This window comes from Sinocyclocheilus rhinocerous, unplaced genomic scaffold (genome assembly GCF_001515625.1).
Source record: "Sinocyclocheilus rhinocerous isolate Xijiao unplaced genomic scaffold, SAMN03320098_v1.1 scaffold1295, whole genome shotgun sequence".
Taxonomy (NCBI): Eukaryota; Metazoa; Chordata; class Actinopteri; order Cypriniformes; family Cyprinidae; genus Sinocyclocheilus; species Sinocyclocheilus rhinocerous.
In genome coordinates this window covers 218,263-231,363 of record NW_015660499.1, presented here as the reverse complement: position 1 = coordinate 231,363, position 13,101 = coordinate 218,263, and the positions used below count along the sequence as shown (strand labels likewise).

At 36.6% G+C, this 13,101-nt stretch overlaps 3 protein-coding genes across 3 annotated transcripts in view; 1 reads left to right on the top strand and 2 right to left on the bottom strand.

Moving 5' to 3' along the window:
- kcnv2b (potassium channel, subfamily V, member 2b) overlaps positions 1-1,723 on the bottom strand; it is a 4,396-nt gene extending 2,673 nt beyond the window's left edge. The window contains exon 1 of the mRNA XM_016534252.1: positions 333-1,723. Within this exon, the coding sequence (XP_016389738.1) occupies positions 333-1,631 (1,299 nt within the window). The 5' untranslated portion in view covers positions 1,632-1,723. The remainder of the gene's footprint in view (positions 1-332) is intronic.
- A 2,181-nt stretch (positions 1,724-3,904) lies between these two features.
- On the top strand, positions 3,905-8,894 carry LOC107725104 (RING finger and CHY zinc finger domain-containing protein 1-like). The gene is made up of 4 exons (XM_016534255.1): positions 3,905-4,000; positions 4,553-4,582; positions 6,716-6,836; positions 8,314-8,894. The coding sequence occupies exons 1-4, from the start codon at positions 3,936-3,938 to the stop codon at positions 8,497-8,499; spliced, it is 402 nt and encodes a 133-aa protein (XP_016389741.1). The 5' UTR covers positions 3,905-3,935; the 3' UTR covers positions 8,500-8,894.
- Positions 8,895-11,366: 2,472 nt separating this feature from the next.
- The window catches only part of lrp13 (low-density lipoprotein receptor related-protein 13), a 17,441-nt gene continuing 15,706 nt past the window's right edge, over positions 11,367-13,101 (bottom strand). Inside the window, exons 16-19 of the mRNA XM_016534329.1 lie at positions 12,788-12,907; positions 12,582-12,689; positions 12,276-12,509; positions 11,367-11,663 (exon numbers count right to left, since the gene is read on the bottom strand). Coding sequence (XP_016389815.1) covers positions 11,368-11,663; positions 12,276-12,509; positions 12,582-12,689; positions 12,788-12,907 — 758 coding nt within the window. The 3' untranslated portion in view covers position 11,367. The remainder of the gene's footprint in view (positions 11,664-12,275; positions 12,510-12,581; positions 12,690-12,787; positions 12,908-13,101) is intronic.

Sequence of the window (13,101 nt, the reverse complement as noted above, 5' to 3'; positions counted from 1 at the left end):
CACACACGCTGTTATAAAAGAGTTCCCGAAGACGACTTAAAACACACCTTAGTATCGATATTTTTTGTTTGAGTATCGATACTTTCGATACTCGCGTCAGTATCGATATATCGATACTTTGGATCGATATGCCCATCCCTGGATAGAGAAAAGGAATGGAATTTTACTTTCAGAACCTGACTGTTGCATTCTATAAATATCTCCTTTTGTGTTTTCTACAGAAAAAAAACAAAATAATACTGGTTTTGAAAGACATGAGGGTGAGTAATTTAACTATATTCAACATCAACTATATCATATCTGCATGATTAATAGAAATAATGTTTACTTACAGATGCCCACCACCAAGAATGTGGAATACTGGTGAACTTGGTTTGAGGGACGTCGTGTTCAACGGTATAAACCATGGCGGAGAATGTGAAGATCCCCATGGCGATAAAGAGGAAGAGACATCCCACCTGCTGATAGCACTGCCTCAACGTGAAGCCAAACGCTCTGAGCCCCGTCGAGTGACGCGCCAGTTTCAGAACACGAAAAATACGCATGAGTCGCATGATTCGTAACACTTGTCCCACCTTGCTCATCTGACCAACAGTCTCCATGTCAGTGGTTTGTGTCCCAGAATTGAAGGTCTCAAAGCTTTCGAGCACGAACTGGAGAAGCTGCGGTAGGATGGCCATGAGGTCAACCGCGTTCAGCATGCTTTTAACAAAGCAACCAATATCTGGGGTTGAAACTAGACGCAGCAGGTACTCAGCGGTGAAGAAGGTTATGCACAGTGTCTCTACGAACTCTCCAAATGTCTTTCCGCTAAACTCATTAGATGCCATGTTCTCCATTTCTTCTACCGTAGTCAAAGTCATTGTAGCCAGCGACACCAGCACAAACATACTTGAGGCGACCGCCATTAGTTTCGCCGGTACTGAGGAGAACGGTTTCTCCATGAAGTTCCAAAGCGAGCGTCTCGTCTCGCCGAGGAACATGTCATTGAATGCCTCCTCATTTTCTTCGACATCCACCTCCGCCTCCAGTTCCTTCTGAACCTTGAGCTGTTCGCACAACTCGTCGTGTTTCTCCTCAAGAAGGATCCTACAGCACCGTTGCGAGTATTTGATCCGAACGCCCCAATAATTGATCTCCTCTAAGAAGTTCCTTGGACAAAGCTCGTCCTTGATCCACAGCACGCCGGTTCTGTAAAAGTTGAAGATGCTGTTGAAGATGTCTGGATCTCGGTCGAAGAAATACTCGTTGTCCTTCACCACATAGTCGTCGCAGAGGTTCAGCTTCATGTTGAGGTCCGTATAGGTGGCTAAACGGCCGATTCTGCTCTGTGGGTATCTTGCTGCCATTTTATAGGTGATGCGGTAGGACTTTCCACCAACGTTGAGGTTGAGCATGCAATTCCTGCTGGGTGAGGCGCTTGTAAACCACATTGTTGGTTCCGAATGCTTCTCAACCTCCTCATCTTCACCAAAGATGTCATAGATATCTGTCTGTAGTTCGCCTAAAGAGCTCCACTGTTTCAGCAAACACTGTTTAGCGAACGGAACCGCATCGTCTGTTGACTCCGAGGTTGCTAGTTTGCAGTTGGGAAAGAGGCTCTGTCTCCTGTTTCTCTGAAAGTTGAACATCCTTTCAGTCCTCAGCTATCCTCCTCGAGGAGGATAGCTAGTGTACCATACGCCTGTAAATCTCAGCGCTTTACTGAGGTTAAATCTAAAAAGAGGCAAGCAGGAGGCAGCGCCAGAGCTCTAATGCTCTCTATAAGGAGCTAAGAGTTCAACTTAAATGCCATTATCCTTTAAGCTTTTGCTTGATAGTGACGTCTGCTTTGCGTTCTTTGAAATGGCATGCTTGCCATGTGTCAATGAATGAATGCTCTTACCAAGTTACGGATGAGTTTTAAGACCCCCTTCAACACCCCAATGCTTATTCGTAAACTCATTCTAAACTAGAGGAAGTAGTTAAGAGATGGGGCACCGTATTTACTAGAGGATAATGATAGTAACATTTAAACAAGCAGCCAAACAGACGTAGGAATTAGCGGACGTGAAGGAATTCATGAATGAAACTAAGAAACTAGGTATTTTCTACATATACATAGTTTGGAAAAATTAAGATATTTTATGTTTGATCAAAAAATACAGTTAAACAGTATTACAATAAATTCAAAAAACTGTTTTCTATTTAAATACATTTAAATAGATAATATATTCTTGTGTTGCAAAGCTGAATTGGTAGCATCATTACTCCAGTCTTCAGTGCCACACGATCCTTTAGAAATCAATTACATGCATTATTAATAAACATTGTAGAAACTTAATTTGCTGTAAAGTTGCTTTGCAACGATTTGTATCGTGAAAAGCGCTATACAAATAAACTTGAATTGAATATTAATAATTTAGCACCACTTATAATTGACACCAAATCATATAAATATATAATATATATATATATATATATATATATTTCTTTGAATAATGTATGCAGTGTGTTTATCTGCCTTCAAAATCAAAACTAATTCAAATGGACATGAATCAAGCTTTGTAAACAATGGAAAGAGCAGGACAGATAATGCCAGACAAAGTCACTTAAGGTAACCTTAAGGGTCACTAAGACCTTTAAGTTAGCTTTAAGTTAAAACCCGATCTTATGAGAAAATACACCTATTTTACGATGTGGAGATTTGGTATGAATTTGTAATATGTGATTCGTAGAAACGCAGCATTTTTTGAAAAAAAAATCCACCCTTAACCCCACCCCTATAAATCTATACAAATTAGCTAGTAATTCACCAAAATTGTTACGAATTGTCAAGAGAGTGTGTTGTTAAGTTCAGTTACTCAGGTAATTATTCCTGTTAAATTTGTAAGTGGTATTTTTGGCATGTGCTTATAAAACGCTATGATGTTTATGCCTTTTCTCCTTACACTTATCTATTGTTCTTTGAAAAAAAAGAAAAGAATGAAAGAATAAATATTTATTCAGTAACTTGTATTATATTGGCCTCTGTTAGATTATCACTTCTTTAGAAATAATCTATGTACACTCTATTTTTACTCTATTTTTGCATAATATTATTATATTTTACGTGTATTATAACTCTTTATATCGCAAAACAGTTTTTTCCCACATAAAAGCAGCACAGGATGCAAGATAGAATCGATACACAAAATAATCCTGTACATAAATCTAGCGTAGCGTTAGTTCTGGCAGGTCACGTTAGTCAAGCTCGCATCAGCTGACTCTCAGCTGATCCCCATCTACCTATAGGAATACGACACCTATCTAAGAATTCATATATAAGGTCCCTCAGTATTATCAGCAGTTTTTGCATTGCTCAATAGCTAATTACCCTCCTCCATCCCCTTAGTTCTGTTCTGTTTACCCTGGGGGGTTATCGCAGCTCTCCCTGCTCTCATCCATGCTAGGCTGCATGGATGCGCAGGGAGTTCTTGCCCAGAACAGAACCATACCACCAATCCAAACTGTATGCTAATTGTCAATCATCTTTGACGATAGTGGTCCTGACATAACAAACGCTAGTGCCATCAAACACATCCACATGTCTCCAGATCTCAAGGGCATCTGTGAAAAAATAAAATAAAACTGAGCATGTTAGCTAGTTTTACAACATCAAGTTCATAAGCAGTACTTAACAAATCATGCTTTCAGATGTAACATTAATATACTTATACATGCTCAGTGGTTTATAGACTCTTAAAGGCTTAAACTCACAGTAGATCAGATTAAGCAATAATTTAGGGAAAGACAATGGGCAAGTTTTTAATCTTAGCGGGGCAGATGCTGCGCCGTCTGTCACTGTGGTCATGACAAGACCCCCAAAATGGGCCGGTTTGGCAGTTTGCAGGTCACGTAATAACAATTTTTTTTATAATGTTGAGAATGTCTCTAGGCAGAACTGCCCTGTATGTATGGAGGACATCCACACGTCCAGAATAGGGGCTCATGTGCTCCCCTGCGGTCATCTGCTACACAAGTGAGTGTTTGATTGTGCTAGAAATAACACACTAGTTGTATCCACTACTAGTTAACCGCTTCAACACATTTGACTAAATTTATTTGACTATCATTATATGACAATTTTAAAGTCTGGGTTTTTGCGGGTCTAAATTCACCCTTTCACAAATTAAAGGGTTAGTTCACCCAAAAATTTAAATTAGCCCATGTTTTACTCACCCTCAAGGCATCCTAGGTGTATATGACTTTATTCTTTCAGACGAATCCAGTTGGAGTTATATTAAAAATTGTCCTTGCTCTTCCAAGCCCTATAATGGCAGTGGGTAGGTGTTTTTTTTCAACAGGTCAAAAGTAGTCAAATAAAGCGCATCCATCCATAATAAAACGTGCCTCACATGGCTCCGGGGGGGTGAATAAAGGCCTCCTGTAGCGAATCGATGCGTTTTTGTAAGAGAAATATCCATATTCAAAACGTTATAAACACTTTTCTCTCGCAGCCGTTCCGGCCCTGACCCATGTATTATCAAATGAATGTGATTTAAAGTAAAAACGCTTTCTTTTTTGCTTGCAGAACATGCTTTGAGGACATGTTCAGAACTGGGTAAGAAGTGATGTTTTTTGTGACTACTGCATTGTTTTCTAATGACTTCTGCATAGATTCATACTAGGGCTGGACGATTAATCGAAAAGTAATCAGAACTGAAATTCAGAATCTCTAACTGACATAATTTTCCCATGTCGGTTATTTCGTTTTTTTAATCCTATTAATACTTTCCCCTTGAAAACATACTACCACGTGTGTACAGTAGTAGGCGCTATACGGACATGTAAGACCGTTGCGCTTGTGTCTTTTGCAGTGTCTCGCGCAGCACCGCTCATCAATGTCAGTTCCAAAACAGTGGACCAATCAGAAGACCCCGGAGGCGGGGCAAGCATTGCAAGCTTTTGTTTACAGTAGCAGGTTGGCATGGCAACTTTTGTATTTGACATAGACTGTGGTATTTGACGGCAACACGGCGGAGTAGGCATTCTGCGTTGCACTTTAAAAAAACATTCCTTGAGCACTGCGTCTCGCGGTTTTAGACACAAAGAAAGACCTGTTCTGTATGAATGGCCAGTAAGAATCTAGAGTAAATACGTGACAGGACAGGATCGCTGAGATGGTGCCCTGCTCTTTCTCTTAATCAGCAGTGTTCTATTTACATTCATTATTTAAAACATTTGTTTACAGGAGATGCAAGTTATTATTTTCTACTTTTCACATTGCATTATTTAAAATAATATTCATTTACAAGAGATACAAGTTACTTTTCTCATGACAATATTTAAAATGTATTTTGTTTGCAAAAGATACTGGTTATTTTCTACTTTTAACATGGCAATATTCATTTATTTTGTTTGCAAAAAATGTAAGTTTTCTATTTTTTTTAAGGAAACTTGCTTTTTTTACAATAAAACTGAAATGTGACTTTTTTTTTCATAAGACGTCTTCATTTCAAGCAAGCTTTGATTTTAGTTGTTCGAAATATTGAACAAATAACCATAAATAGTTTGTTTCCTTCAATTATTTTAAAATTACAAAGATAAGAAGTGAACTCTTTCATTAGAAAAAAATATCCCACCTTTTAATATTTGAGTATGTTTACAGTACAAACCTTTAATGAACTGTGAGAGCAAAAAAATTTTTAATAAATAAAATTATCGTTCAATAAACATAATCAAGGTAAAGTGTTCAATTAATTGAGGTTTTGATTTTAGGCCATATCGCCCAGCCCTAATTCATACTGACATTTCCATTAAAGGGATACTCCACCCCAAAATGAAAATTTTGTCATTAATCACTTACCCCCATGCCGTTCCAAACCCGTAAAAGCTTCGTTCGTCTTCGGAACACAATTTAAGATATTTTGGATGAAAACCGAGAGGCTTGTGACTGTTTGGTTGACTGCCAAGTAAATAACACTGTCAAGTTAAACAAAATGAGAAGAATTTACACATCATCATCATCCTGTTCAAAAGTTTACATCTCCCGGCTCTTAAAGGGATACTCCACCACAAAATGAAAATTTTGTCATATCACTTACCCCCATGTTGTTCCCGTAAAAGCTTTGTTCGTCTTCGGAACACAATTTAAGATATTTTGGATGAAAACCGGGAGGCTTGTGACTGTCCCGTAGACTGCAAAGTAAATAACACTGTCAAGGTCCAGAAAACTATGAAAGACATCGTCAGAATAGTCCATCTGCCATCAGTGGTTCAACCGTAACGTTATGAAGTGACGAGAATACTTTTTGTACGCGAAGAAAAAAACCCCGACTTTATTCAACAATTCGTCTCCTCTGTGTCTCTCCGCATCACCGTAGCGCCATTTTGGAGAATATCCGCTGAACGCAAACAGCGTACGCTATTCTGTGTCAGCTGTGCTGCAAGGATGTGCTGTTTTCGTTCAAATCAAAGCGTAAATACACGTAGAAAACGTATCCTTGTGTCGCAGCTGACACAGAATAGCGTACGCTGCTTAATGACACTTTTCATTTTGGGGTGGAGTATCCCTTTAACTTAAGAAGTGTCACACTTCCTCACCTGATATACAGTATCAGCCCCTCTGACCTGTGTTTACATGTTTTGATCCTCACAGCACTCCATACTGTACATATATATGTGTGTATATATATATATACTTATACGATAATGTTGTAAAGTTGAGAGATGAGTTTATATGTCTGTCCCGCAGCGCTTACCGCTGTCCTCTGTGCATGCATTCGGCCTTCAACATGAAGGAGTTCTGGGAAGAGAGAGATAAGGAAATTGCCCAGACTCCCATGCCCACAGAGTACCAGGACACTACAGTCAAGGTAACAGAGCCGTCATTTACATGTATTCATTTAGCAGACATTTGATCTAAATGAGCATACAAATGAGGAGCATTGCAAACACAAGCAGAAGTGAATGTTCGTTTATGAGTCTGTAAGATGTGCTTATATCCTGCAGTTGTAAAATGCTGAAGGTTCAGCTCAGATTTGGCAATATCTACTTTGGTCATTTTGCTGTGAAGGTCAGAATGATTATTTTAGCTTACAGCATGTGGCTGCAGTAGTTTAGGTTGTTTTTTCTGCCATTTGTAAGGTGAATCTCTTGCCGTGTTATTTTAGAACTATTTATATACTATAATTTTTATTCTTAATTTGAATGAGCTTTTTTGTATTTTCAGTTTTCATTTTTTTATTTTCAAATGTTAGTACTTTTGTCATTTTTAATTAGTTTTTGTTTTTTAAACATTTCTATTTAACTTTATTTTATTTTCAGTTTATCATTGTTTTCTTCAGTTTTAGCAATTTTATTTCTTTTAACTTTTTTCATTTTGTTGCCATGGAAACATTTCTAATTTTCATTCGAGTTTCATGTCAAAATGTTATTTTATTTCAGCTTTATTTCAATGAAGAAAAAAATATTTATAATAGCTTTAGTTGATAATAACAACTCTGGATAATCTCTTAAAACTTTAAGAACTTTTCCATCTCATATTTTTTTAAATAATTATTTGGTTTTATTTATAGTAGTTATGTTTGTGATTAAACATTGTTTTATTGCATAATAAACACACCTATTTGTAGGATAATTATTTTTTGTTTTCATGACTAAACATTTCCTCTAATTCCCCAGTTCTCAATTCTGAAATAAAATTTATATCCTCGCTAATGTTATGCAAAGAAAAAAGAATTCTATTATTTTTACCTTATGGTAACATTTGCCTTAGATTTATACTGATTTATTAAAAAAACAATAGTTATAGTGCATTTAAAATTATTTAATGCTATTTATTGATTAATGCTGGACATGAAACAAACACCTTATAGCAGAAATAAAATAAAATGATCACATTGCATATATATTTTCTTTTTATAATTTTATTTTAAAAAAAAAGATTTTAGGTTCTTATTTTCATAACGTTTCTCTAAGCCTTCCTTCTAGAAAGGATCTCATCCTCAGTAATTCTTTAAATATTTTTTTCAGAAAAGAACTCTATTATTTTTACCTCAAGATTGAATTTGCCTTAAATTTATACTGATTTATTAAAAAAAAAAATTATAGTACTTGTTACTGTTTTACACAAATTAGAATTAGAACTGAAAATATTGGAAATGAAAAAAAAAAAAGTGTGGGTGGGTCAAGATATATAAATGCCCCTAAAGCTGGCTTTATTTATTCAGTTGGTTTCATTTTATTTATTTAAAATATTATTTTATTTATTTTAATAATTAATTTAGTTTCTTTTTTTCCTTTGATACAGTGAAATACACTTCGTGTATGTATGTGTTTTTATGTTCACAGATCATATGCAATGACTGCCAGGCTCGCTGCACTGTCTCCTTCCACGTGTTGGGCATGAAATGCAGCTCCTGTGGCTCTTACAACACTGCGCAAGACGGCGGGCTGATCGCGGCCCCTCCTGTAGACGCACGACAGTCTGCAGAGCAGACACTTGAAGAAGAGCCCAACACAGAGCACCACGAGTGACGTTTAGGATCAGAAATCATCTCTCAGTTAAGCTTTTATAGAACTCTTATATATAGAATACAAGCTCTCCTCCCTTCCTGCTCCTCTCTCAAGTCTGTAGAACTGCTCTTATTTTTCTTGCTTTATTAAAAAGGATAAGAACATATTTGAGGCTTCTTTAATTGTACTATTCCACATGCATTTTGTCATAAAGAATCAATAAAGAATTTTAAAGGTAATCCTGTGCTGAGAGGATAAACTTAAACGAATCCTCAATATCTGTCAAGAACATCTTTGGTTTAAATTAAGGAAATTATCCTTAATATAATGTATCAACATGTATCGACAGTGGATATCATTTACGAACGTTTGTTAATTTTAAAATTTAATGCGATTTATTGATTAATGCTGGACAACAAACAAGCATTGTATTACAGAAATAAAATGATCGCATTGCATATGTTTTTTTATATAGTCTTATATATAAAAAATAGAGAATTGTGGTTCTTATTTTCTCAATGTTTCTCTAAGCCTTTTTTCTAGAAAAGAATCTCGTCCTTGGGAAAATATTATTTTTTCATGTTTTAATAGAGTTTGAGGTATTGATGATAGACTGACCTTAAGGCATTATTGAGAATGAAATTACTTTTTTTTTTCTTCCCTCCAAAGTGTACTTCTGTTGAACCTTGCTTTGAGATACAATGGTGGCAAAACTTGATTGCCACCTACGGGGCTCAAACCAGACACAATTCAGACACCACCCCTGATCATGAACTATTAGATTGCACCACACTGATATTATACACCTATAATAACATCTGCATTTACTGGGTCATGGGTTATTTGTGACCTCCACATGTTTAGTCTTGTGTTTAGCCGACAGCAGTAAATGGTGAGCTCACCATCGCTGAAAGGGCTGTGAAATGCAAGTTCATGCAGACACTGACTGTGCTTTTCTCAACCTAAGCGGCTATATTATAGATGATAAACATCATTTGAACCATTGATTTAAGAGTATGATGATCTTTTTTTATACAAATTATATTAATTATATATATGAATTATATATCCATATTAAATTTCAATGGCGATCTTGAGTCATGGGATACCTCAGGATTTTCCTTTGGGTTTTTAGAGTAACAGTTTTATGAGTGATAGTTGGTCTCTGGTCTTGTTTTTAACGTAAGAGCACAAGCGGCCACTTGTAACTTGAATGTGCACGGCTTCTGCGGTCTTCCGCTGTCTTCTATTTATTTTACCTGTACAAAAACAGTCCGTTATGCTGCCTTATCTAATATATTACTGGTATTTATTATCGTATTATAATTGATTATTTCCTATAATCATTAACACTGGTTTGTATGCAAATAGTTTACCGAAGGGTCAAATGTGGTCTTTACGGTACTGTTCTGCTTCTGTAATTCAGATACACCCACACGATGTGGTAACCAAATGAGAAGGCCTGGGGTTTCTGAAAAAAAGGGATGGATTTATACTTTATAACAGCTATGGTCAGCTCTTACAGTGAACTAGCAGTTGCTGTTAAGCAGTTGAAATCTGTAGTCTGTGGTATCGGAGTGAACAAGATGTTGTGAGCACCAAATGTTGGGCCCCGGGCACACAACCAAGGGGGTGGGCCCCTCACAACACAACACCTCGTCAATCTTAATAATAATAATAATCAGTATATCATTATGCGCCCCCCCCCGATTGTAAGCTGCCTGAGAAAAAGGGGTCGTTCACACAACGTTTTTGCTGCACCATCTCCATTCTCCACCATTGCTTTTATAGGGGAAGCCAAACACACCAAAAGTTACACGAAGCAGTGCGGTATTAAAGAGTTGCACTGTTTCATCCCACTTTCAATGAGTTTGGCTTCTCATCCTTTTAAACGTGCGCTAGACGGTCGTGTTTGACAGTTGCGCTCGTATTTCGCATCTTTTTGCGCTTGACACTGCGTACTAAATTTGCGGTACTAAAATTTAATTAAATTCAACTTCTAAAAAAACATCTCGTATTCCGCTTTTCCCCAATTTTCAACTCAAATGCGTTCTGTGTAAATGTTTTCCAGCTGAGTGTTTAAGGACGTGTTCACAGAAAGCATTTTTACAACGCCGCGTATCGCATTCCACCGAACTACTGTTTTTCTAAAAACGACCGTTGCTCTTGTGCCTCGCACAAGGAGCGTCACGTTTTTGGCTGTCCTCAAAACAGTTACACGTAGCCAACTTCAGCCACAGGAATTAGCCTACATCAGTAACACATGATAACTTGAAATATAAAGATTCACTGAATTACAATTAAAAAGGGGGACGTTTATTTCAGCTACATTGCACGATGCAACATTACTCATTTTTGCTTAAAATAAAACTATTAAAAACTAATAAAAATGAACTAACAAAAACCTGTTAAAATTAAAATTGAAAAATAAAATGAATTCAAAATATGAAAAAATATAATGGTATATTAACGGTACTAAAATAACACTGATTTGTATTGAACCTAGTACATTCCTTTAACATAAGGGCAAACCCCCTATACAGTGTTAAACTTTTTTTGTACCATACATTTCATTCAAGGTGCTAATTCAAAGTGTTTTACATGGACACAATAAATAGAATAAAGTTTGGATTAACAATAAAAAACACTTTGTCAATTATAACTTAGTATGTCAATTTTATTATAATTATGAAATAAATAACTTGAAATTCATAATCAAAATGAATGACCTAATTATATACAATATGAATATCTAATGTCTTTATTAGTGAATACTTATTAAATAATAAAGTCACAATAGCTTTAGGACCAATTCTCAGACTCATATTTCAGCTGGAAGCAGTGGTTTGAAGTTATTGATGGATTTGTTCCTTTGTTTCATGCAACTTTTCAGATGCCGACGGTAACCCCCATGACAACCACAGCGGCACACAGTCCAACTACTCCGTACAGAAGCGGCCCCTGTGAGAGCCCACTCGAATGTTCCTGACAGTGCTCTCCACTGTAACCCGCCTCACAGACGCACACCGTCACTCCGTTCTGGGTTGTGCATTTACCGTTGCCGTTACACAGCGTAACGCCACACGCCTCAGACTCGATGTTCTCTGGTATGACATTATCACTCAAACCTGGACGAAACGCTTTAGGATTGATCCGGACATTTTTATGTTGTGTATCTTGAACACCTGAGAAGTCAGAAGAGAAGAACATGCCTATTATATGGATCCGGTTTAATCTTGAATGAATCTAATGAAATCATGTCTGGGTCATTTTGTACTCAGGGGAATTATGTAGATATATAATTATAAAATTTAAATCATTGTGTGTTTTCATTGAATACAATTATTTAAATAAATTCATGGATAAATACTTAAGACAAAATTAAGGTTATTTGCATTGTGCAAAATGTAATTTCCAATTTTTCTCTTTGGATTCTGTACGTTTATGGGTGTTTATTTACGCTATAATATTTTTGTGATTTATTATTAAGACTAAACAAAAAAAAAAAATTCTAATTATCATAAAGAAATGTAATTCTCTAAGGTGTCCCAAAATAAAATTAAGCCTATTTTTGGGACCATTAAGAATATTTGCATTATGCTAAATTACATTTTCCTATTTTATTATTTGATTTTGGAGTAAAAATGGACCTGCGTATGTTCTTCACAGTGCAAATATACACCCCAATAACAGCTACCCACAACAGAATAATCCATGTTATTAGTAAAGCCAACTTATTCCTCCCAAAACATTTTTTTACATTTAAACCAGAAGGTTAGGATTTGACGTTTCCTCACAGTTCTCATCAGAATGATCTGGACAGTCGGCGACGCCGTTGCAGAACTGCTCCAGAGATAGACAGAGGTCTTCACTCAGGCAAGGTTTGGTGCCTCCAGGGCAGCGGGGGTCCAGACTGCAGTCTCTGCCGTTGACCAGGCGGTGATTATGGGCACAGTGGCACGCCATTCCTCCAGGGAACGCAAGACAAAGGTGACTGCAGCCTCCATTACCATTAGAGCAGAGATTAGTGCCTGAAATAAGAAATGGACTAATTAATGCTTCATAATTTACATAAATGTGATATTACGCAATTATTTCCTCACCTTTTTGTCTCGACTTTGCAAATGCTTTCAGACTGTTGATGTCGGCGTCCACTTCAAACCACAGCTTCCCTGTATGCTCATCATCACTAAACCAACACTTAGTGGAGTCTAAACAATGGACAGCTTATTAGGTAAAAATCATCTTAAGATGGTATGACCTGGTTTTTCCCTACAGAAGAGCACAAAACATCCCCATACAAAAGTACCTTTTTTAGTAATCCAAACAAGAACTTTGTTAACCAAAGCAAATGCCATCAAGCGTTCTTCTGTCTTTATTTCCTTGTATCCAGAACCATCTATGGCAACTGAACCAATTACTGCAAGACCTACAGAAGAGATTATTAAACATACATACATACACACACATACATATACACACACATACATACAGGTGCATCTCAATAAATTAGAATGTCGTGGAAAAGTTCATTTCAGTAATTCAACTCAAATTGTGAAACTCGTGTATTAAATAAATTCAATGCACACAGACTGAAGTAGTTTAAGTCTTTGGTTCTTTTAA